The sequence below is a fragment of the Sphaeramia orbicularis genome, chromosome 7 (genome assembly GCF_902148855.1).
Source record: "Sphaeramia orbicularis chromosome 7, fSphaOr1.1, whole genome shotgun sequence".
Taxonomy (NCBI): Eukaryota; Metazoa; Chordata; class Actinopteri; order Kurtiformes; family Apogonidae; genus Sphaeramia; species Sphaeramia orbicularis.
In genome coordinates, this window is record NC_043963.1 from 41,377,572 (window position 1) to 41,404,606 (window position 27,035).

The 27,035-nt window shown below is 36.1% G+C and overlaps 1 protein-coding gene across 1 annotated transcript; it reads left to right on the forward strand.

Moving 5' to 3' along the window:
- Positions 1-449: 449 nt before the first annotated feature.
- On the forward strand, positions 450-25,669 carry LOC115422903 (SRSF protein kinase 3). The gene is made up of 12 exons (XM_030139525.1): positions 450-557; positions 2,505-2,608; positions 9,283-9,391; positions 13,040-13,127; positions 15,008-15,095; positions 16,658-16,764; positions 16,847-16,994; positions 19,541-19,617; positions 21,337-21,444; positions 21,688-21,757; positions 24,942-25,034; positions 25,137-25,669. The coding sequence occupies exons 1-12, from the start codon at positions 523-525 to the stop codon at positions 25,328-25,330; spliced, it is 1,221 nt and encodes a 406-aa protein (XP_029995385.1). The 5' UTR covers positions 450-522; the 3' UTR covers positions 25,331-25,669.
- Positions 25,670-27,035: the final 1,366 nt, after the last annotated feature.

Sequence of the window (27,035 nt, forward strand, 5' to 3'; positions counted from 1 at the left end):
CATTCTCAAGCTACATTTAGCAATCTGTGCTCCCTGATCCCTAAGGTCAAACTCCCCTGTGAGCCAAAGGAAAAAACCGACAGCAGCTGTCGACCCTCACGCGACACTCCTCCTGTCCGTTAACGCCGCCGCTGCCTGTTTCAACTTTCTCATGGTCAAAATAAAACCAAGGAGTAAAGAGTCAAAGGGATGCAGAGAAAAGTCGACACCAGGTTTATTCAGACCTGGAGAGAGTGGAGAAAATAAATCTCAAGGGTGGCAGGTACTGGCCCACCAGGATCTGCAGGGGGTTTCCATGTTTAGACCCTGCTGACTCCTACCACTCCTGCTGCACCCCCCCCCCCCCCCCCCCCAACCCCCTCTACTGCTTGACTGTTTCCAGGAGGTGCAGCGCTGCTTTAGTGTCACTTACAGTTGCTCCTGTATCCAGCTCTGTGTCCTGTTTGTTCTGAAGATTAGACTTTGTCTGTGGACTCAAGGGAGGGATTGGACTGTGGTGCTGCATCTGTTCAACCTCACATCATGCAGAGGAGTCCCCGCTCGGTGTATCCAGCTGTGTAAGTACAGGACTTTACTTCTATGGGGGTCCTCGGATTCCACATAAAAAGTTTAAGTTTGTTTGCAAGAAAAAGTTTTCCGTGGACTTCATGTTTGTGTAACTTTGCATGATTGCGATGCAAGATGAGTTTGCTGTGGATTCCATCACATGTGCATGTTTGTCTTATTTTATTTTAGGCATCTTGGTCGTGACTTGCAACATGACATTTTTGGTTCACACACACACACAATAAATATGACTGACACATTCAAATAATTTTTTTGTTATTTTAGCAAACTGTTGCAAGTTTACATAAGTCCTGCAAAAAAGACAGAGTGGAATAAAGACATTGTTGAACTGCTCATATGTTGTGAATGTATTAAAACTATTACAGTATGAACTAATGACACATTGTGAATTAAAAAGCCTTCATGTGCATTAGCCTAATGTATTAGCTGTAGAACACAGGTGTCAAACATGCAGCTCGGGGGCCAAATCCGGCCTGCCAAAGGCTCCAATCTGGCCCCGAGGATGAATTTGTAAAATGCAAAAATTACACTGATGAAATTAACAATCAATAGTGTAAAAATCATTTTATTTCAGGTTCCATACATACACATACAAACCAATTAGATCTCAGTGGGGTCAGACCAGAAAAATACTGTCATAATCACCTATAAATAATGACAACTGCAGATTTTGTCTTTGTTTTAGTGTAAAAAAAAAAAAAAAAAAAAGTAAAATTACATGAAAATGTTTACATTAACAAACTATCTTTTTACAAAAAATGTGAATAACCTGAAGAAACATGAACAATGTGAAATGTCTTGAGACGCAGGCTCAGGTGGTAGAGCGGGTCGTCCAATAATCGAAGGGTTGACGGTTCAAATCCTACACTGTCCTAGTCAGTCCGTTGTATCCTTGGGTACCTCCAGTGCCACCTCCAGTGCCACCCACACTGGTGTATGAATGTTTGGTGGTGGTCGGTGGGGCCGTAAACGCAAATTGGCAGCCACGCTTCTGTCAGCCTGTCCCAGGGCAGCTGTGGCTACAAATGTAGTTTACCACCACCAGAGTGTGAATGTGAGAGTGAATGAATAATGGGTTAATAATGTAAAGCACTTTGGGTGTCTGGAAAAGCGCTATATAAATCCAATCCATTATTATTATTATTATTATTATTATTATTAAAGGTAAATACCATTTTATCAATATTATGTGTATTTATAATTGTAATGTAAGCTGTAATGCACATGTGTAAATGATAAACTGATGCAGAATATTGTTAAAACTGCACCTGCTTTTCTTAAGACAGATGAAGTTGTTCATGTTATTCAGATTGTTCAGGAAATGATGTAGATATAAACATTATCCTAATGTAATTTTACTTTTTTTTTTACTAGTACTATTTTACTTGTCCGGCCCACTTGAGATCATATTGGGGTGAATGTGGCCCCAGAACTAAAATGAGTTTAACACCCCTGCTGTGTGTTTGCACTTTTTTTCTTTCTTTCTTCTCCTTTTTGAAGGGCTGTTTTTGGTTGCCCTACTGGTCATGACCTGCAAAGATAAAAACAAGGTTGCCACATGTCTCATTAATCTCTACTGTTTGTTAAAAATCTAACCGTCGTCCATTATTTTTGGACATGATGTGTCTCTAAGTCCTCCTGCCCGCTACAGTACATCTCTAAAGCCGAGGTACGGAGTTATCATGTTGCATGAACAGATTGAAAAATGATTTACAGCTGAGTCAGAAATAGTGTAACTTCCGATGCTGCTTGTCTACTCTTATAGCCAAGTTTCCACGGTGGGTTGAGGTTTCTGTGGGAAACTCTAGAAGTAGTTCATCTTCTGCCATCTGCCCCAGCAACATTCTAACATACAGAGGATGAACAGGCAGGTGAAGGCACGCCTATGTAGTCCACAGAGACAGTTTTATGACACGTCTGTCTTTGTATGTTTCTAGGAGTAAAGCCGGGTCGTCTCCCAGTTCTAAAATCCTCGGATGCCACGAGCAGCTGGACCCAAAGGGCAACCAGGACGCTGAGGACCCCAGGGAATACTGTTATGGTACCACAGCCTGCACATGGACTCACTTAGCTTCAGTTACTGTAGTCTTAAAGTAGGCACCTCCGTCCTATTACAACCTGAACCTATATTACACATAAAGGTCAGTCGTGCTAAATCATCCTTTTCCAGAGACTGGGACATGACCCAGAGTCAGTCATGGGAGATGTAATTTGGGAATAAGCAGGAGTGGAAACATTGGAGTTTTTGGTAACACATGAATTAAACACAGATCTGATTGACCAAGTTTACAGGCCTTTGAAGAAAAAAAAAAAAAAAAACAGTTAAAAGTGCTGGAGACTTTCGTTACCAATTTTTCATCAAATCTGTAAAACCTTCGGAATTTTTTGTCGCGACATGCATTGTGGAAAATGGAGCCTCCCAGCTGCCTGCAGAGGCAGCGGCACCGCAAGCCTCCATTTCCCACAATGCATGTCGCGACAAAAAATTCTGACAATGCCCAAGTTCCCACCCCGGGTCTGAACGTAAACACAGTTTGTTTATGGTGGATGGCGCTTTGAAATTGTTCACCGTAATGTAAGAGATTCAGGTGAGAAATCACAGAAAGACTTACAGATTCGTGATACTTAGGCTATTACTGAGGTCTTACAGATCTGATGAAAAATTGGTCACGAAAGTTGTCAAGTCTCCAGCACCTTTAATGGTGATGCTTTAAGGGCATGAGTAAATATAGTCAAGAATCTCCACATAGATTAACTCCCCTAGGCCTGTTGTAGATTGGGCTCTGAAGGTTTCTCATTTCTTACAAAAAAAAAAAAAAAGAGAAATCATTTGCAGAAAAAATCATCTACAAAAAAAAAAAAAAAAAAAAGAACTGGACTCTAAAGTCAGACTCTAAAGGCAAAGACATACCAACCTGATTTTCGGCGTTCAGATGTCGTAGGGCAGTCTGGCAAGGTCAGTGCCATGAGTCTGGTTGATGTGTTCTAAGCAATCGCCTGTCGTTAATGCCGTAGTCAGTCTTTTTGGCCAATTCAACATGTGTAATCGGCCACTACCTGTCATTCAGTCAGACCAATCTGATTGGTGGAAGGATAGCCCTTGACTAGTGAATCAGTGAATGAGAAGTTTCCATGTAGACTTCCATTAGCATTGTTAGCATAGTGAGATTTCTCCTTAGTTTTCGCCTGCGACATCTTTCTTCTTCCACAAGAAGAAGCCTGAAAGCTGACAACGCCAGTATCTTCTTATTACTAGCCATCCGTTCAACAAGTACACCAACAACAACCCTTCTGGACCACTCAACACTCTCTGCTGACAACAATGACTAATGATAGTGAGCTCTGGGTTTAGAGAGATGTTCCGTCATTTTCCCGTTTTATGTCTTGCACAAGCGCAGAACGTATGCTGAAGTCGGTAGTCGATTTGGTGTGTTCTTCACACTTTTTTGACCGTGTCAGGGAGACAGGAGCCAACTTACAGCCGGGCTACCTTTTCTGGCGATGATCGGCAGTTGAGTTTCTGGTGATTATTTTCATTTCCTATACCATATGTTGCACATGTTTGAGATTGAAGAGACGATGTTAAGACCCCCCAAACAAAATTAAATGGTTCATCTCCACAGCCCTATCCCAAATGAATACACTTTTACAACAACATGTCTGTTACGCAACGTGATTTCACAATTGGCTGTAATGTGAACACAGGTACAAAAATAGCTTTGTTGATCCATTTTTAAGTTGATGACTGTCCCACCTGCCAACATCCATGATAACTGCCCATCCTTAGGCCAAGGTTCTAATAGTTTTAGATTTTTCATTATAGTTTAGCTTTATTTAGTTTTGCCTTTTTTTTCTGTAATTCAGTTAGTTTTAATTTGTTTTTAGAGCAGGTTTGCTAGTTTTTATTAGTTTTTGTTATTTTCTAAATGCTTAATTTTAATTTAGTTTTAGTTTTTTACATCTTTTCTCTTCTTCTCCGTCGTATTCAAATAAATCCCAGACAGGACTCTGCTGCTTTCTCTCAACTTTAGTCTCCATGTTTCCAGGTAGAGTGGATCAGAAGATGACTGGAAACCACAAGTGAACACAACTGACGGACCCTTAAATATCATATGGTGCCAGCAGATAAAATTGCTAGAGGGAAATAAATCGATTTCATATTAATCCGATACTGACAAAGACGAAAACGAAGGGAATTTTATCCATAATTTTTATATGTTTTAGTTAGTTTTGTAAACACACAATACAATTTCAGTTAGTTATCGTTTTTTTCTTTCAATTATAGTTTTTATTTATTTCAGTTAATGAAAATGTTTTTACAATTCTAGTTTTCGTCATTTCGTTAGTTTTCGTTAACGATAATAACCTTGCCTTAGGCTCAACCATCATCTCTTGGGCAGTTATCCAAAAATTTCATGTCAACAGTACGATACTGGATCAGGCTGGAGGTGATATTGGATCTATTATTAGTTGTATAGAACAGCCTGGTGCCAATACATTCAAATCTGCTATTGAACATGTTTCTCAACTGTTGCACTGCAGCCGATCCAAATGTGTCACCAATTCATCCCAGGGCTAGCATACACAGACCAACACATTCAGACCTATGAGTGGTTTACATGGACCAGTTAACCTATTAATGCATGTGTTTGGACAGTGGAGAACCCATGCAGACACTGAGAGAACATGCAAAGTCCCTCTTGCTGAGCATTGTACCACATTCAAGGCAAATATTTTCCAATTTCCCGTGTTTTTTTTCGTGTTTTGTGTAATAGCTGGAAAATGTTTACAACTCACACCTCGTTTCCACATTACTCAGGTGATTTAATCTCCTGAAAACAGATCATTTTGGAAATAATTCTTGCCCAGTTTTGGCTTGGGAACTCATTCGGCTGCTTTTGTAAAGTGGATGAAGTAAACTGAGACTGATTGACACATGGATTTGCTTCGTGATGGATTGGATGGACTCTGGTTATGTATTCTTCCCTTATTCATCTTATCCATTATACGTGACACTTTACAGAGGAAAACATTGATATTGAATTCCAGGCGTTTCTGTCCTTGTTGTCTCTGATAGTAGCTGTTGTGTGGCTAAATTCTATATTTAATCATGACAATATTGACTAGATTAAATGAAAACCTGCTGTTATTCAAGCAGTTTGTGATAATTCCAGTGTTGAACAGCCTTATCACCTCAGAAGGTCATGTGACTGGACAACTTTGGTGTTAGAATGGTCAAGGATTGTTTTTGAAATTACGATTAAACACTAGAATAGTAGGGGTAGAGACTGATACTAGCATGGATGTAGTCTTCATGTTGAATCTTAAAGAATCTCATCAATGTTGCATCCTCATTCAAATAAAAGTGTATAAAATTCAGTAATGGGACCATACTTTTTTTTTTGCAGGAGATGCATTTTAACCCGAAACATTAACCCATAAAGACCCCGTGCTACTTTTGTGTCCGTCCCCAAATTATTTTTTTGAAGCAGCTATTGATACAGTACTGTGGCACGAAATATCAGTTTGTCTGTTACCACAGAGCCAATCAGCGCCCTCGTTATATCATGTACTAGACTGGTAACTTACATCCCGAAAAAGTATCAAGGCAATCATATAGCGAATAGGTCAACCTAACAGCAGATTTTTAATTTACTCAGTAACGTATTGGACTGCAATGTGGAAGACTCGGGTTCAATTCCTGGTAAAAAGTAGCTTTTCTTTTATTTTTATTTTTTTTCTAAAGATTTTCAAACAGGATGGGGGGGGGTAGTTAAATCCAACATTGATATAAATCAGCCACTGGGACAACGTTCAGAGTGCAGAATTCCACAGAACCACACCACTCAATACATTGAACTGACATAGAACTGAAGTCACAGAGCATACTGTCGAATCTAACATGTAGCTCCACCCACCTTCTCCAGCCTCCAAAGCAAAGAACACCATAAAACAACATATAGAGTATTTAGAACAATAATTCCAATACTGTCCCTAATCTGTTGTTTCTTCCATCAATTGCCACAGTATGTTAGAGCATGACACTCGGCGTGGACCCAAATGCAACAAGACACTCAAGGTTCAGAGGTTTAAGGGATTTATTTTAACAAAAATTCAAAAGTACAAAAATGGATGAACAAAAGGAGGAAGCACAACGCGCTCAACAATAAACCTAAAAAAACCTAATGAACTAAAAGAGGAAGCACAACGTACTCTATATTAAACTAAAAAACCTTGAGGTACATAACACATGGAACATGATACAAGATACAGGGGTTGGACAAAATAATGGAAACACCTTAAAAAATCAACAAAATATAATTTAATATGGTGTAGGTCCGCCTTTTGCGGCAATTACAGCCTCAATTCTCCAAGGTATTGATTCATACAACTTGTGAATTGTTTCCAAAGGGATTTTAAGCCATTCTTCAGTTAGAATACCCTCCAACTCTTTTAGAGACGATGGCGGTGGAAATCGACGTCTTACTTGAATCTCTAAAACTGACCATAAATGCTCAATAATGTTGAGGTCTGGGGACTGTGCCGGCCATACGAGATGCTCAACTTCATTAGAATGTTCCTCATGCCATTCTTTAACAATTCTAGCTGTATGGATTGGGGGATTATCATCTTGAGGTGAAGGTGTTTCCATTATTTTGTCCAACCCCTGTACTTAACTCTAGGAGGTCTTCACAGGAAAACAGAAATGACACACTGACAACAGACAAAGGGAGAGGGGAGAATATCTAGGGAAGGCAGGGAACACAAACAGGTGTGGGCAATTACAGGAGGAACACCAGGTGCAGGCAATGATGGGATTGAGAAGACAAAGACGAGACTGACAGAGTGCAGACAAAACAGGAAGGCGAGCACCATCACCAAAACAAAACAGGAAGAGACAAAAACCAAAACCCCTAAAACTAAATCAACATAAACGTCGACGCATGACAGAGTACTGTGGTAGCAAAATGCACAAAAGAATACACTGAAGTATACGTCATATATGACCACAGTACGGTGGCAACAAGAGAATAATGAGTTCATGGAACAGTATCCATGACTGGCTCTAGTACAAATGCTAACATTTGATTGGTCTGTGGCAATAGACAAACCAATATTTTGTGCCACAGTACTGTGGCAGTAGCCATTGCCTAATTTTTTTCTCTCTATTTAACCTTTCTTACGTGATCTACCACCATTTATTCTAATACTCTATTCTATACACAACTTCAAGGTCTTCCTGCATGTTTACAGGTTAATCTGATTTATTTTGTTGATTTACGTCTGTGCATGTGTAAACACAATTAAAATTGTAGAAAACAGAAGTTACATAGTCAAGCAGAGTTGAAGACAATAACAAGAAGTTTAACCCTTTCATGCACACTGGTCACTACAGTGGACAGCTATTCTACAGCTGTTCTCTTGTATATTCACAGATTTTTTTGCTCTTTTCGTTGTTGTTGTTTTGTTTTTTTTTCCCACATATCTTTATTAAAGTCTTAAGACACTACATATCTTTTCTGACATGAAGTGGTAACATTATGTAGATCTCTCCTGAGCATAAACCCCCAGAATCACAGGCCCTCCCCATAGTTTTCACACAATTTATCAGTAAATACATGTTTCTGTGCATCAAAAATTAAACGTGGTGTCCAGCTGAGTGGACATTTTTGCAACTTCAAGAAAAATAGGTTCATAAGAATTTTTTTTCATTATTATTTTTTTAATGTATTTTTTAAAAATTTTTGTAATTATTTTTATTTTATTTTATTTTTTTATTTATTTTCCTGAAGAAAAGTTTCAATCGCATTATTTTTTTCATGCCTAAACAGGAATAAAAACACTCAGGAAAAAAAAATTGATCAAGGTTTTCATAATTTGTGCATGAAAGGGTTAAGTCTACCATCACTACATACGTACGAACTCCGAAAGAAATCTGATAACGGACTGGAACATCTGAACCAAGGTTTATCAATTATTGCATTTCTTAAGTGCATGTAAATGTGTTAGATCTGATTATTATAATTATCCGATTACTCCCAGTTATCGGACTTTTATGGTCATGTAAGCAGGCTCACTGTGAACATTTCTGGAAAACAAAGCCATGCTTCCATTTCCCATCTGGCCTCATTCAACCTTTGTGTGTCTTTTCCTTCCTATCTCTTTAACCTGTGATATCTCTTGCCAACTCTCCATCCTGACCTTGCTCTCCTCTACATTCCCTCCTCTTCTTCCTTCCTTACATACCTGCCAGCTGTGCAGGTCCGTGCATGTACCTTTTAAAGTAGATAAGCTACAGGTTCTGCGATACCACAGATACCTGACACAGTCATAAATCACACACCATCTTATATCATGTTCACTTTTAATAGAAATAGAGATTCAATTTCAAGATCTCCGGTGATGTCCAAGAACTGTGTGTCACGTTGGCTGAAAGAGAACTGATACAAGCTTCTGCAGCATCATTTTTCAATGTCCTGCTGGCAGATTTGAATGTATTACTCACTTCAGACATGTTCTAGCTCAGAGGAGGTTGTAATGCCAGAAATAGCTTTAGTCACATTTTAGTCCTCTTCCTCTGAGCTCTCTAAACACCAGATGAAAAATGTGTACTATATCAGGAGTACATTTCACTTTTTAGATACAAGTTTCAGCCACTTTTATTCTGCGTTCAAGTGGAAGTTGAAAATAACAGTAAATTCCCTGTGTTTGCAGGTGGGTACCACCCAGTCCAGATAGGGGACACTTTCAATAGAAGGTACCAGGTGGTTTCTAAACTCGGCTGGGGTTATTTCTCCACTGTTTGGCTCTGTTTGGACCTCAGGTAGGTTTGAGTTCCTCGGGAAATGTTCATCTGATCTAAACAGGTTCAAGTTTTTCCCATAGAATCACCACTTCTTAGTTCATGGTTATTGTCAAAGTGTTTTAACAACCAACTATATCCAATGTTTTAGAGTTAGCGTTGATCTGAGTCCTGTTAAAACGGATGTCTTTCAGTTGTGTTGTATTCATTTGTAAAATACAGACACTACAGGATGTATAAAAAAAAAAAAAATATATATATATATATATATATATATAGATATAGATATATATATATATATATATATATATATATAGATATAGATATAGATATAGATATATATATACAGGGTGGGGAAGTAAAATTTACAATGAACATTTAGTTGTTTTTTCTCAGCAGGCACTACGTCAGTTGTTTTGAAACCAAACATATATTGATGTCATAATCATACGTAACACTATTATCCATACCTTTTCAGAAACTTTTGCCCATATGAGTAATCAGGAAAGCAAACGTCAAAGAGTGTGTGATTTGCTGAATGCACTCGTCACACCAAAGGAGATTTCAAAAATAGTTGGAGTGTCCATAAAGACTGTTTATAATGGAAAGAAGAGAATGACTATGAGCAAAACTATTACGAGAAAGTCTGGAAGATACTATTAAAGAAGAATGGGAGAAGTTGTCACCCGAATATTTGAGGAACACTTGCGCAAGTTTCAGGAAGCGTGTGAAGGCAGTTATTGAGAAAGAAGGAGGACACATAGAATAAAAACATTTTCTATTATGGAAATTTTCTTGTGGCAAATAAATTCTTATGACTTTCAATAAACTAACTGGTCATACACTGTCTTTCAATCCCTGCCTCAAAATATTGTACATTTTGCTTCCTCACCCTATAGAGATACATATATATATATATATATATATATATATATATATATATATATATATATATATATATGTCAGGGTAGAGACTGCGATCTGGTAGGATCGGCGATTCTACCAGTAGAAACTCCGATCAGAGTCTCTACTGGTAGAAACTCTGATCCTACCAAACAGTTAATAGGATCGGAGTTTCTACTGGTAGAAACTCCGATCGGAGTCTCTACTGATAGAAACTCCGATCTTACCAATAGAATTGCCAAATGCAAAGTTAATGTTGAAATTCCAAAGGTTTTGAGAAAATTGTTGTCATTTTATATTTCACAAATGGTTTTAATGTTTGGTGCTTTCCATGAATTATTTATATATTATGTGAGCGTGCTGAGACTAACTAAAAAGTCCAGATGTGGGTTAGGGGTTAGGGTTAGGTAGGTAGGATCAGAGTTTCTACCAGTAGAGACTCTGATCGGAGTTTCTACCGGTAGAGACTCTGATCGGAGTTTCTACTGGTAGAATCGCCGATCCTACCAGATCGCAGTCTCTACCCTGACATATATATATATATATATATATGTATATATGTGTGTGTATATATATATATATATATATATATATATATATATATATATATATATATATATATATATATTAGGGGTGGGCAAGTTAACGCGTTATTACCGCGTTAACGCATTCATTAAATAACGCCGACAATTTTTTTTTTATCTCACGTTAACGCCGTTTTATTATTGTTCTGCCTTTCAAGCAAGTCTTAGTTGATTTATACATACGGACTCTTACTTTGAAACTCATGCTTTTATTTTGCCGGTCCACTCACCGGTGCTGTGTGTATGTGCAGCTGAGAGGAGAAAACCGGCGAACTTTACAAGTAATGCTGATGTTTAAGCTAATTTGTTTATTTAAGCAGTCGGAGATGGGTTGCTAATTCTTTATGCAGGCTCATGCTAAGTTTATTTAAATTCATTGGTTGTGTTTAGGTCTAATATGCCAGCCTTTGAACTAACCTTTACTCATTTACGACGTGAATGTTGTATTAGCAGTCATTTTATCTCGATGCTAACTTGAATGGGAAAATCCATAGACACGCTAACGATTAGCATTTACAGGTTAATTAAAGATTTACAACGTCTTTTTATTCAGCAACAAAGGTTCACATCAGAGATATTTGATACTACTCATTCTTACAACAACTGAACATAAAATACTCACAGGCAAACGTTTTTGGGGCCATACAAACAGAGTGAAAGAAACATGTCTGTCAGTTGTATGTTCGAACTAACTACGGTAACACGGAAAGGACAAAACATACGTTAGTGCAATTTATTCTGACCACTTCAGGGCCCCTTTTGCTTGCTTTGAACAACTGAACATCACATATTATTGGGCTTATTAGTATTAGTACTGATTAGTGGGCTTAAGACTCCTGTCAATCACTCATAACTGTAAATACACTGGTGGGGACATGAACATGTGTAAAAGTAGTGGCTTTTTACATGGACATTTTCATTTTAAATGTCTTCAGATGGTGGGGTTGAGAAGGACACAGTTGTTTGGAAGCACTGACGTGCAATTATTTTTATCACCGGAGTACTTCCAGTCTGGAATATCACTGAAAGGCAATACATGCTGTTGATGCGTCCCCCCCAACAACTATGCGATTAATCGCGATTAATCGCAGAAAGCCATGTGATTAATCGCGATTACAAATTTTAATCGCTGCCCATCACTAATATATATATATATATATATATATATATATATATATATATATATATATATATATATGTATGTATATATATATATATATATATATATATATATATATATATATATATATGTATGTATGTATGTATATATATATATATATATATATATATATATATATATATATATATATATATATATGTATACATTTTGAAAAATTACCCCCTGTTCCGCGTTTAATTATTTTTGGAATTTGCTTTTATGGATGTCAGTAGGTAGGGGATTGGTGGATATTTGTCCAAATTTACAGACCCAGGTTTTCATGCATGAGTGAGCAGGGGCAAACTGTGCAATCCAAGTTAAAACTGGTTTGCATGAAGTAGTGGTGGGATTTTAATCCAATCAAAGGTCAACGGGAGGGGACAATGGGCATCCATCTTGTTTTCCACAAAATTGCCAGGGTAAACCCTAACTCTAATCCTAACCCTAAATTGGCCTGTCCTCAGTGACATTTTCAGGCCTAAATAAGTTGAATAAACTTTGAAAGGCAGGAACAGCTGCCATGGGGAAAGAAATGAAATTGACATGGTGGCTAAACCTGGCAATTTTGAAAAATAAATGTACCCTTTGAATAAATATATACTTGCATGAAATAAAACTATCTCCTTAAAAAAAAAAAAAAAAAAAAAAAACTTTTGATAAAAAAATAAATTTGTACAAACAAATAAAATAAACTTGTATGTTTTTTTTTTTATTTATATAAAATAATCTCCTCAAATAAAATAGAGTTCTACAAAAAAAGTGCCTCAAAATAAAATTGAGCAATATCAAAACTTATACATTTATTTTAAAAAAAAACAGAGTTCATCACGCACTCCATGACCCATTCAGTCCATGACCCCCCAGTGTAGAAACCTGTGCGTAGACAGACATGTGTTGAAATGTCACAGAGATGCACTGTATGGTAATAGTAATAGTAGTCACACCCAACACATTAAAGTAAATTATACCAAAGTGGAGGTTCTGTGTCTCTAATAGTTCCTGTTTTGCTTCTTTTTGCTGCAGGTTGGGTCGACATGTGGCTGTGAAGGTGTTGAAGAGCGGGGCTGGTTTCACTCAGGCCGGACATGATGAACTGACCCTCCTCCGATGCGTTAGTAACCGCTCATATCATATGAAATGTGTTCTCTCCATTTAGAGTTTACAACACAATCCGTGTGTTTACATGACAACTTTTATTCCTGGTTTAAACTGATTAAAAGTTAGATCCTATTTAAGATGCCCAGGTAAACACCTTATTCCAGTTGAAAAAGAAAAGTTCAGATTAAATTTAAACCCAATTAAATTCACTGGTTTAATCCACTTTTGAATCCAGGCTAAATTATTCCTCGGACATGTAAACCCTTTATTCCGTTTGGACTTTATTCCTGCCATTCTACGCATGCTCGTTGTCTTGTCCTGTTGCGATGACGCACACATTCTGCGCTGGCGGAAGAATATGCAATGCAGTCTAGTCAACCCAAACCGTTCCAGTGGGCTATTCTGATGGGATCTACCAGCCTGGAAAACCCTGAAGGAATAGTTCACCACTTCCCAGATAGCAAAATCATTATGGCTTAAATCTGGCCCAAAACTGGCATGCCATTTTGGCAAAGTTCTGGGTGGATGTATGGGCCCTAAATGGCTCAAAATAGGTAAGTCAAAATTAAACCAGAAGGAAGCCAAAATTCACCCACAACTAATTGCGGACTTCCAAAATATAGCCATAATTGTCCCAGAAAAGCCCCAAATCCCCATAATCCAGCCAAAAATTAGCCAAAACTCACCTAAAGAGAGGCCAAAAGGAGGCCAAAATTCACCCAAAAATTTGTGTTGATCATAATTTTAAAATGAAGTGGGGTTTTCTTCTGGATAGAAATCCCTACTCTTTACGCAGTGTTTTGGCTTTACAGAAATATGCCAAAACACAACCAAAACACATCCATATATGGAATAAGATGTTGCCGCTCTTTAGTCAATCTTCTGGCTTGCCATAAACATGCCACACCATCCCTATACTTGATCCTGCTCTTTGCCCAGTCTTTTGGTTAACCAGACATATGCCATAACTCAGCCATATATTGCTGGTGCCTCCATATCTATTATGAACAACCTTAATCATACAACAGTTAAGCCTAAAGGTTTTCATAATGCCAAAAGAAAGCCAAAAATGCCAAATGTATGCCATAATACTGCCAAAATATTTGTTATCTGGGTTGTTTTTTATTAATTCATTTGTCTTTCACTAATGAGTTCGATAAGTGGGCTAAACAGTTTGCACTGCAGCGCACCGACTGCCTTGTTCTCGTAGCCCTTCTGTTAGCTTAGCTTAGCCTAGCTTAGCATAATGGCTTCATTCCTATGGTCAGACATAGCCAGGCTTTTATATGTGATTTGTAGTATTTTGAGTGATTTTGTGAAATTCAGTTCTCCCTAATCATTACTTTAGTCCGGTGGGGTCAATATGATCACAAACTGAGGCTCAAATCATGGCGATGTGACTTACTGCAGTAAGAAAATCTTGGGAAATAAAAACTAATGCAAAGCTAAAACGGTAAAGCAAAGCTAATTTAGCGCATGCATCCCTTCGACAAAAACATTTTCCAACTTCCGTCAACACAACAGTCCCAAGTTTGTATGAGTGCAGTAAGTCGCGGATCTAAAGAAATAATTAGGGAGACTCGGATTTCAGAAAATCACTTACAAAAGACAACAAATCACCTTTAAAAAACTGGCTACGTGTGACCATGGAAATGCAGTGACTATGCTAAGCTAAGCTAACAGAAAGGCTGCGAGAACCGAATAAACGTTTCTCATGTAAACCTTTATTCGGGTTTAACATTTCCATGTAAACAGAAGAGAAAGTACTTTAGTTCCAGATTAATTTCTTCTGGAAAAATAAATCGGATTTTAAAAACATCATGTCACCGTACCCAGTGTCAGTGTCTGTCTTCCACTGTTGGTACCCTTTCACCTCCTGGTTCCTGTCCTCAGGCCGGGGGTCCTACGAGCCGCCCCCCACCCAGTCAAAGGATCGTTCAGCTGCTGGATGAGTTCAAAGTGGCCGGGGTCAACGGGGTCCGTATCCTTCTTATAAAACGTCATTTCTGGTGTGTGTATTTTCTGAACAGGGGTTCCCAAACTTTTAAACCAGAGACTAGCGACCCCCACTATCCCTGAAGTGACTGAAACAAATTTTTAAGAAGTCACCGAAAATCATCTTGTGACCCCCCCCCCCCCCCCCCCCCCCCCGCTGATGTCCTGTGACCCCCACTTTGGGAACCCCTGTTTTAAACCTTATGTGGTTTATCTGTTTGTCTTAAAGTAGATTTTAAGAGCATCAGTGACAGAGACAAACTAACCCAGACTGGTGTTTTTAGATGTTCACAAAGGCAGCAGATCAATGTTAGCTTTGAAATTTTCATTATTCTTTTTATTTTTATCTGTTTTTTGGGATATTTTTGATTATAATGTACTTTTACTTTACATTAACACATGCATAAGAGCTTTTAGTTTCATTTTTATTCTGAGGTAGACTTGTCTCATTTAATTTTAGTGTAGTTTTAGCATATTGAGGGAATAAATGATAACAAATATCAGGGGTGTCTAAGTCATTTCGGTTCAGGGGCCACATTCAACCCAATTTGATCTCAAGTGGGCCAGAACCAGTAAAATAATGACTTAATAACCTATAAATAATGACAAATCCAAGTTTTTCTTTTTGTTTTAGTACAAAAAAAACTCCCAAATAAATCACGAAAATATTTACATTTTACAAAAAAGATGTGAAAAACCTGAAAAAACAGAAATTTCATTTGAAAAATTAATGCAATTTTAACAATATTATGCCTCCACTTATTATTTATACATGTACATTTACACACAGTGTTCCATAAACATTTGGTAACAGGCAGAATATTGTTAAAATTTTGGAGTTTGGAACTAAAATTTGAACAATTTCTACAACATTCCATCTCTTCATATTAACACATAAATGCACAAAACATTTAGTAACAGGCAGAATATTTTTAAAATTGCACATTTCAGGTTGTTTATCTTTGTTTTTATTTATGTATTTATTTGCATTTTATTGTGAAAGAATAGTTTTGTAAATGTAAATATTTTCACAGTGTAATTTTATTTTTTTCACTTCAATTTCTTCCATATAATTTTTCCCAAAGAAAATTTGTCATTGTCATTATTTATGGGTTATTGTGTTATTTTTACTGGAGATCACATTGGTCTGTATGTGGAACCTGAACCAAAATGATTTGGACAACCTTGACTGTTCAGGTTAATTTTTGCACTTTCATCCCGTGGAACCTTTGGAGGGCCGCATTTGGCCCCCGGGCCACATGTTTGAGACCCCTGACAAATATGGTTAGCATAGCCATGAACTTTTACTAATAGCATAAAAAAACTCTGATTTTACCCACATTTTTATTATTATTTTTTTTTCATTTGGGTTTCATTATTCATCAGAGTTTTCATTGTTTGTTCTTGTGATTCCTAAAGCTGATATTTTTATTTCAATTAATAAAATGTTTTTTCCTGGTAGTTTTAGTTGGTAACTAAAGTAAAGACATCAGTGCTTAGTGAATCGTTGGTATTTGTGTATATCTGTCCTTAATGCTGGGTGGTCAGACATCTGCCTGGTTCTGGAACTATTGGGTCCAGACCTGAGGAGTCTGCAGATGTGTTTAGGGAATCCAGGACTGTCACAACCGGTGGTCAAACAAATACTAACACAGGTAATGGAGCACAGAGTAAACGCCTCTCCACCTCCCACTGATAAATGTCACAGGTCTTTGCGTTCCTCTGATGTTCCTCCAGGTTCTGCAGGGTCTGAACTACCTTCACACCCAGTGTAAAATCATCCACACAGACATCAAACCAGAGAACATCCTGCTGTGTCTGGAGGAGTGTCAAACATCACCAGCAGGGGGCAGCAGCTCCTCCTGTAAACAGGCCAAGTCTACAGGCATGTTGTATTTTATTTTTTTGTAGTTTATTTTATGACTATTTTGTTTTTGGTTTGGTTTGTTTGTTTGATTGCTAACACTTTAGCAGCAAAACTATTGGTTGAATTCATACCAAATTTGGTTTATAGATTGCCAGTGACCCAGAATAGAGCTGATTACATTTTGGGAAAAGTAGGTCAAAGTTAAGATTTTTTATGAATTTTTAAAAAATATTTAATCTTTTTAATTTACTTATAATGGGCGAAATTTCAAATGTTTATAAAGACATCAATTTTGTTTCAATTTACTTCAAACTTGGCACATATATAGAGGTTATTGTTATACATCACTCTGACATAAAGCTAAAGCTATTTTCACATTTTGGGTAAATTTAGAAAAAAACACATATATTCCCACCATTTACCTAACATTGTGGTACTCCACCATTATAAAGGACAGGGAAATCAACAACAACAAAAAAAAAAGGTATCCGTAAAAAATTTGTCATTTCTGATCAACTCATTCTAAAAAAAAACAAAAAAAAAACTTGTTTTAATAAATGAATGCCATTGAAGAACTGATTACACTTGCTGTGGGTTATAATTTAATTTTGAGCTCTGGGGGTGAAGGTTAGAGTCTGTGACCTTGAAATAATATCAAGTAAATTATATTAAAACAAAGTCCTGAAAACATACTGTGAATTTATTTTTTTCAATTTCATGAATATTATAACAACACAATGGTGTATAACAAACTACAATATGTACAAGGGACAGGGTTTGTTATTCCTGGCACCACTTCTTTTATTTTATTTTATTTTATTTTATGACTATTTTGTTTTTGGTTTGGTTTGTTTGTTTGATTGTTAACACTTTAGCAGCAAAACTATTGGTTGAATTCATACCAAATTGAGTTTATAGATTGCTAGTGACCCAGAATAGATCTGATTACATTTTGGGAAAAGTAGGTCAAAGTTAAAATTTTTTATGATTTAAAAAAAAAAAAATTTCATCTTTTTAATTTACTTATAATGGGCGAAATTTCAAATGTTTATAAAAACATCAATTTTGTTTCAATTTACTTCAAACTTGGCACATATATAGAGGCTATTGTTATACATCACTCGGACATAAAGCTAAAGCGATTTTCACATTTTGGGTAAATTTAAAAAAAAAATATATATATATATATTCCCACCATTTACCTAACATTGTGGTACTCCACCATTATAAAGGATAGGGAAATCAATAAAAAAAAAAACAAAAAAAAAAAACAAGGTCTCTGTAAAAAAATGTGTCATTTCTGATCAACTCATTCTAAAAAAAAAAACAACAACTTGCTTTTAATAAATGAATGCCATTGAAGAACTGATTACACTTACTGTGGGTTATAATATAATTCTGAGCTCTGGGGGTGAAGGTTAGAGTCTGTGACCTTGAAATAATATCAAGTAAATTATATTAAAACAAAATCCTGAAAACATACTGTGAATTTATTTTTTTCAATTTCATGAATATTATAACAACACAATGGTGTATAACAAACTACAATATGTACAAGGGACAGGGTTTGTTATTCCTGGCACCACTTGTTTTATTTTATTTTATGACTATTTTGTTTTTGGTTTGGTTTGTTTGTTTGATTGTTAACACTTTAGCAGCAAAACTATTGGTTGAATTCATACCTAATTGAGTTTATAGATTGCTAGTGACCCAGAATAGATCTGATTACATTTTGGGAAAACTAGGTCAAAGTTCAAATTTTTTATGATTTTTTAAATTTTTTTATTTAATATTTCATCTTTTTAAGTTACTTATAATGGGCGAAATTTCAAATGTCTATAAAAACATCAATTTTGTTTCAATTTACTTCAAACTTGGCACATATATAGAAGCTATTGTTATACATCACTCTGGCATAAAGCTAAAGCTATTTTCACATTTTGGGTAAATTTAGAAAAAAACACATATATTCCCACCATTTACCTAACATTGTGATACTCCACCATTATAAAGGATAGGGAAATCAATCAAAAAAAAAAAACAAAAAGGTATCCGTAAAAAATTTGTCATTTCTGATCAACTCATTCTAAAAAAAAACAAAAAAAAACTTGTTTTAATAAATGAATGCCATTGAAGAACTGATTACACTTGCTGTGGGTTATAATTTAATTTTGAGCTCTGGGGGTGAAGGTTAGAGTCTGTGACCTTGAAATAATATCATGTAAATTTTATTAAAACAATAAAGTCCTGAAAACATACGGTGCATTTATTTTGTTTCAGTTTCATGAATATTATCACAACATAATGGTGTATAACAAACTACAATATGTACAAGGGACAGGGTTTGTTATTCCTGGCACCACTTGTTTTATTTTATTTTATTTTATTTTATTTTTTGAAAATAATAACTCAGGTTCAAGGCTGATACAGAAGGCAAATGTGTTGGAAATAAAGCCTCAGACCCATACACAAACAGGGATAATATACTGATGATATGTTTTGCTGATGCTGCATTTTATTAAGGACCAGAAACACCATCATGTATCATCTGCTGCTTCTTTTAGATGGGAAGGAGATGAAGCCACACACTTTCAAGGATATTCAAGTGAAGATCGCTGACCTGGGGAGCTCCTGCTGGGTGGTCCGTAGTTGGATTTTACTGATAAATCATCTTGTTTTACCTGTGACATTAGCACACTGCTAAAAATAATTTGCCCACTGTGTAAGATATAGGATGATTTAGGTGGGTCTAACTTTAGAATCTGAATATAATCTACATACTTATGTTTTATAGTAGCTCAGAGGTGCCTCTTCGTTATTTGTGTTTTATGGCTTTACCTACAGAAAGATCTAATAAACCTAGAACAGACAAACCGAACACTGACGCTAATGGGGGACTCGCATGACAAAGGTTTCAGCCCAATGTAAATCTGCAATGTCACCAAGGATTTTTTTTTTAATACACATATGGCGTAATAGCCAATATATATATATATATATATATATATATATATATATATATATATATATATATATATATATATAAGATTTTATTGATCCCACCATGGGGAAATTTAACAGTTTACACCAGTGCAAAAGAAAAGGCTGGTCGAAATAAAACTTCTTAAAAGTATAAAAAAAAAAAAAAAGAAGTATACATGTTTGAGTGTAAATCAATTGTTAGACTATAATTAACCTTTTTTTTTTTTGTAATTTTAAATTATACATCTACATATACAAGGTGGGGAAGCAAAATTTACAATATTTTGAGGCAGGGATTGAAAGACAGTGTATGACCGATTAGTTTATTGAAAGTCATGAGAATTTATTTGCCACAAGAAAATTTCCATAATAGAAAATGTTTTTATTCTATGTGTCCTCCTTCTTTCTCAATAACTGCCTTCACACGCTTCCTGAAACTTGTGCAAGTGTTCCTCAAATATTCGGGTGACAACTTCTCCCATTCTTCTTTAATAGTATCTTCCAGACTTTCTCGTAATAGTTTTGCTCATAGTCATTCTCTTCTTTCCATTATAAACAGTCTTTATGGACACTCCAACTATTTTTGAAATCTCCTTTGGTGTGACGAGTGCATTCAGCAAATCACACACTCTTTGACGTTTGCTTTCCTGATTACTCATATGGGCAAAAGTTTCTGAAAAGGTATGGATAATAGTGTTACGTATGATTATGACATCAATATATGTTTGGTTTCAAAACAACTGACGTAGTGCCTGCTGAGAAAAAACAACTAAATGTTCATTGTACATTTTGCTTCCCCACCCTGTACATGTACTTAGACATTAGGAACCGCATGGACAATACAAAAACAACAAAAAAGAATTATACAACAAACCTACAAACCTATTAAACACAAAAAAGAGAAAAAAACACAACAAAAAAACAACAAGATAAATAATATTATCAACTCCTCTTTAAAATGCTCATTAAGAGATTTCCAAAGAAAAAAAAAAAGTTTTCTTTTGCATGTTATCACCATGAAGTGAGTAATAACTTATATTAGAATATGTTAAAATGTGAGAAAACCTCAGATTAGGAGCATTAAAAATATTTTTATTTCATTGTTTTCATATCACTTTCTGATATTGGGTTTTAAATCCATGCTTCTTTGCTTCAAAAATTAAATGCATGGTGTAGCTGAGTGACCATTTTTGTAACTACAAGGGAAAAAACAAACAAACAAAAAAACTCAATTGCATTGTTTTTTTCATGCCTAAGGAAGAATTAAAAACTCAAGAAAAAATCTCGACTAAGGTTCTTATAATTCATGCATGAAAGGGTTAAAAGACCACCATACTGATACAGGCTCTTCTGTCTTTCTCTTTCGTTCTTCGACCAGTACAAACATTTTTGTGAGGAGATCCAGACCCGCCAGTACCGCTCACTGGAGGTTCTACTGGGGTCAGAGTACGGACCACCGGCTGACATCTGGAGTGTCGCCTGCATGGTGGGGGGACAAACCATAATAACAGCATCTTTGTTTTATGTTGCATAGCAAAAAATGACACTGTTCACATTTCTACTCATAGAAATTATGAATGTCGTAGCCCAACAAGACAGTGGGAAACCTCCCACTCCCACACCTCCCACCAGCTCCACACATGAACATGAGCAGAATGCCGTAAGGATGCCCACCCACTTTCATCTCCCCCTGCCAATCACCCTTCGCTGTTGTTTTTTTTCCACTCAGGCCTTCGAGTTGGTCACAGGAGACTCGCTGTTCGAACCCAAAGCCGGAGACTCCTTTTCCCTGGAGGAAGGTACCGTTGAACTCTAACAATGACACACAAACTGACATTAACTCAGATTACACTGTGGCAGCGCGGGGCCTGCAATGTAACTATAACCCTTTATTGGGCAAGTGACTATTTTTGGTCATTTCATCACACATTACGAGACAGTGACAGTAACAGTTCCAGTGAGGACAGTGAGTCAACAATCTCAGGTCCAGTGTGGTCTACAGGGTCTGTAAGGTCCACCTCTGCATGAACAGTGAGTGGACCTGCTTTGTTCGGTACCATGAAGTAATGATAATAGCGCTTTTCTAGAAAAGACAGCGCAGACCTCCGCCAAGGACGATCAGTGGGGCCCCCCCCGTGGGCCCCCCCCACCCCTGATCACCACCAAAATGTAATCATTTCTTCCTTGTGCCACTATCATCATTTCCTGAAAATTTCATAAACATCCATCCATAACGTTTTGAGTTATCTCGCTAACAAACAAACAAACACTGGGGGGGGGGCGCGATCTGTCTTGGTGGAGGTCTGTGCTCTCCGAGTGCTTTTCTTGGTTAATGATAGATTTTGTTGAAAATGTCACTTTTTTCTTCAGTTTCCTCTGTTTCTGATATAATAACCCTCAACTTTAATCTGAGCTTTTATGAACATCTACATCACAGGTGTCAAACATGTGGCCCAGGGGCCAAATCCGGCCCGCCAAAGGGTCCAGTCCGATCCTTGGGATGAATTTGTAAAATGCAAAAATTACACTAAAATATTAGCAATCCTTTTAGTTCACGTTCCACATTCAGACCAATTCAATCTAAAGTGGGCAGGACCAGTAAAATATTATCAAAATAACATATAATTAATGACAACTCCACATTTTTCTCTTTGTAAATGTAAATATTTTTATGTATTTACACTAAAACAATGTATAATTTCGCAAAAAATGTGAATAACCTGAGCAAATATGAACAACCTGAAATTTCTTAAGAAAAGTAAGTTCAATTTTCACAACATTCTGTCTGTTATTAAATGTTGTGTGTGTTTGTAGATCCACTGTGATCTTTAAGTTATAAATGTACGTGTGGAAATGATAAACTGAGGCAGAATATTGTTAAAATTACACTTATTTTTTCAGTTTGTTCATGTTATTCACATCTTTTGAAAGGATAGTTTGTAGATGTAAACCTTTTCATAATGTAAATTCATTTTTTTTCACTCTAAACCATAGAGAAAAGTTTGGAGATGACATTATTTATATATTATTGTGTTATTATTTTACTGGTTGGGCCCACTGCAGATCAAATTTAGCTGAATGTGGAACTGAACTAAAATGAGTTTGACACCCCTGATCTACATGATCAGTAAATTAAATATAACAAAATACATGAATTTCACTGAAACAATGCAAAACGCAAAAGACAATATCACAATAAATGGTGATAAATCACTTTACAAAGAGTAAATTTAGAGGGAAAAAAAAAATCACATGGGAACTGCCACAAAAGTAGCACTGGGTCTTTATGGGTTAATCATGATAATGGGTTAACAGCCCTAATTAATTTGTTTTACTTATTTTTTACCTCCGCCAAGTGTAACAACAGAGGTTATGCTTTCATCGGGGTTTGTCTGTCTGTCTTCCTCTCTGTTAGCAAGATAAGTCAGAAAGTTATGGAGGGATTTTCATGAAATTTTTTTTTGGGGGGGGGTCGATCTACTTTGGCGGAGGTCTGTGCTCTCAAAGTGCTTTTCTAGTTTATTTTGTCACATATGTGTAATTAACCAAATACTGTAACTTTATTGACCATGACTTTCTACATGACTACACAAATTTTGGAAAAATTTTACAAAAGTAGTAAAGTCTTGTCATGTCCTCCAAAAACACACTGTGGTTGAAATGTGTATGTGCAATTAACCGAATACGGTAACTTCATTGACCATGATTTTCTATATGACAACACAAATTTTTGAAAAAAATTCACAAAAGTAGTAAAGTCTTGTCAAGTCCTCCAAAAACACACTGTGGTTGAAATGATGCATTTCAGAGTATTTCAGAGTATGTGCAATTAACCAAATACGGTAACTTCATTGACCATTATTTTCTATATGACAAGACAAATTTTTGAAAAAATTTCACAAAAGTTGTAAAGTCTTGTCATGTCCTCCAAAAACACACTATGGTTGAAATGAAGAATTTCAGAGTATTTCAGAGTATGTGCAATTAACCAAATACGGTAACTTCATTGACCATTATTTTCTACATGACAAGACAAATTTTTGAAAAAATTTCACAAAAGTTGTAAAGTCTTGTCATGTCCTCCAAAAACACACTATGGTTGAAATGAAGAATTTCAGAGTATTTCAGAGTATGTGCAATTAACCAAATATGTTAACTTCATTGACCATTATTTTCTACATGACAACACAAATTTTTGAAAAAATTTCACAAAAGTTGTAAAGTCTTGTCATGTCCTCCAAAAATGCTGTGGTTGAAATGATGAATTTCAGAGCATTTCAGAGTATTTCAGAGTATGTGTAATTAACCAAATACGGTAACTTCATTGACCATGATTTTCTACATGACAACACAAATTTTGGAAAAATTTCACAAAAGTAGTAAAGTCTTTTTCATGTCCTCCAAAAACACACTATGGTTGAAATGAAGAATTTCAGAGTATTTCAGAGTATGTGCAATTAACCAAATACGGTAACTTCATTGACCACTATTTTCTACATGACAACACAAATTTTTGAAAAAATTTCACAAAAGTTGTAAAGTCTTGTCATGTCCTCCAAAAACACACTATGGTTGAAATGATGAATTTCAGAGCATTTCAGAGTATGTGTAATTAACCAAATACGGTAACTTCATTGACCACTATTTTCTACATGACAACACAAATTTTTGAAAAAATTTCACAAAAGTAGTAAAGTCTTGTCATATCCTCCAAAAACACACTATGGTTGAAATGAAGAATTTCAGAGTATTTCAGAGTATGTGCAATTAACCAAATACGGTAACTTCATTGACCATTATTTTCTACATGACAACACAAATTTTTGAAAAAATTTCACAAAAGTTGTAAAGTCTTGTCTGTCCTCCTAAAACACACTGTGGTTATGAAATGATGCATTTCAGAGTGTTTGTATGAGTAAAGTGTTCATCCATTGTAAGATTCAGTGGTTGAATTTCCTCATTGACTGAATTCCTCTGTTTCAGATCATATAGCCCAGATTATGGAGCTGCTCGGTAAAATCCCACCAGTCATTGCCTTTTCGGGTAAATACTCTGCAGATTACTTTGACCGCAGAGGTAACTACCGTCCTTTGTAAATTTAATTCATTTTTCATTCCGTTTGCATTGTTTGTTTGTTTTTTTAATTTAATGATTCAGTTAATACATTTTCTCGTCTAGGTGATTTGCGTCGAGTCGGTCCGCTGAGGCCCTGGAAGCTTTACGACGTCCTGCTGGAGAAATACCACTTCATGTTGGAGGAGGCTTCTGGATTCTCAGACTTTCTTCTTTGCATGTTGGATTATTATCCAGAGACGAGGGCGACTGCTGCTCAGTGCCTTCGCCACCCTTGGCTGGCGTCTGATGACCTCTGAAAGGCCCCGCCCACATCTGCAGCCCTCAGACAGATGCTTGTAGTCGCTCCATCTAAGACTATCTATGAGATTTCAATAGTACACACAACATCTGGGATTCTCAAGGAGATCGTGTCACTCACTTGAAGTGATTTGTAAATTCCTGGGGTGTGGCGCGGTCCTTATCGCACACCGTAAAGATAGGATGCCCCTCCCCCTGCAGGCTCGTATTGCACTATATGCTGTGTTTACATGTAGACCTTTCACAGCCTTTTGTGGATGCTGGACTGGAAGCCCAGAAGAGCTCACAGTCATGTAATCACTGTCTTTTGCTGAACTAATGTGATGACGACTGTGTTAACTAGCATGAATTTGTTACGTTTCTGCAGTTTTAGTGCTGCACAAATAATATGCTTTCATACTGATTGTTGTTTCATTTAGTTTATACTTTGTACAATAGGCAGCTGTAAAAAATAAAACACCATTCATATCAATATTAACTTTTTTTTTAATGAAGAAAACAGGAAGGCTAGCTGGTCTAAGAATCTGATTAACCCTGTGAAGCCTGAATCATTAAAAATCACTGACAGAAAATTCCAGTTCTTTGAAACTGGAGAGTATATTGGTCCTTCAGAACAAGAACATTTTTTTTCTCCAAATATTAATTTCCATATTGGCTAAAATTTGCTTAGAGGTCTTATTTCTGTCTTTGTCCATAAGAAATCAATATAAGTGAATCCCCAAAGGAACTTTGTGTTGGTAAATGCAACTTATGCAAATTTACAGGATTTCAGTTCTGTTGCAACATGTTGATGGTCATATGAACTATGTTTTCAGCTCAAAAATGTCCAATTTCATCACAATTAATGCTATATTTTCATGTCACAAATGGCCAAGTTATATTTGTACTGAATTTAACTGAAAAACAAATATTCTATTCTTAAAGAATTTAAGAATCCAATTTTTCTTACAAGATTCTATCCTACATATCACATGTTTTATTTTTACAGGTTCAATATGGAGTATGGTGCTGATCCATCCTGCTTATGTTACGTCAATACATACATTAAGAATGTCACACGTCACTTTTTAAATCAACAGTTTTCTAATAATAAGCATTTTTATAAAGAAATAACAATTCTATATTGTTATCTACTCTTTTGTATGATGATAAACTATACAATAAATAATTCAGATCCTAGTTTTTGCACAGGGATCATTAGTGTAAACGGTGACATGGCTGCCGAGCATCAGTATGATGGGATCCGTAACAACCATGTCACATCCGTCCACTGACACATTTTGTGTTTTTGTGTCAGCTGTTATTGTTTTAGATCCACAGTACTAACATTTATGAATAAGAGGAGAATTAGCAATAGTAAGTATATAAGTTTATTCCTAATAAAGTACTGGTACTGACCAGAGCATCATGGGTAATGCCACGTCCGTCCACCAGCAAAAGTTTTCACATACACGTGCTATTCAAAATCCAATATTTCTGAAAATATAGCTTCTACTGTCAAATAATATCAGGAGTCTGTGCACAAATGTATTAGCATTATTTCAACACAGTTCTATGCATTTCTTACAACTTCTTTTTTGACAAAAATGGCCACTTATTTGACCCCCTAAGTAAATTTTAGCCTATATATGAGTTTCAGTTTTGTATCATATTTGATACATTGGGTCTCAATGCTTAAATATTATTATTTTTTGACAAATAAAA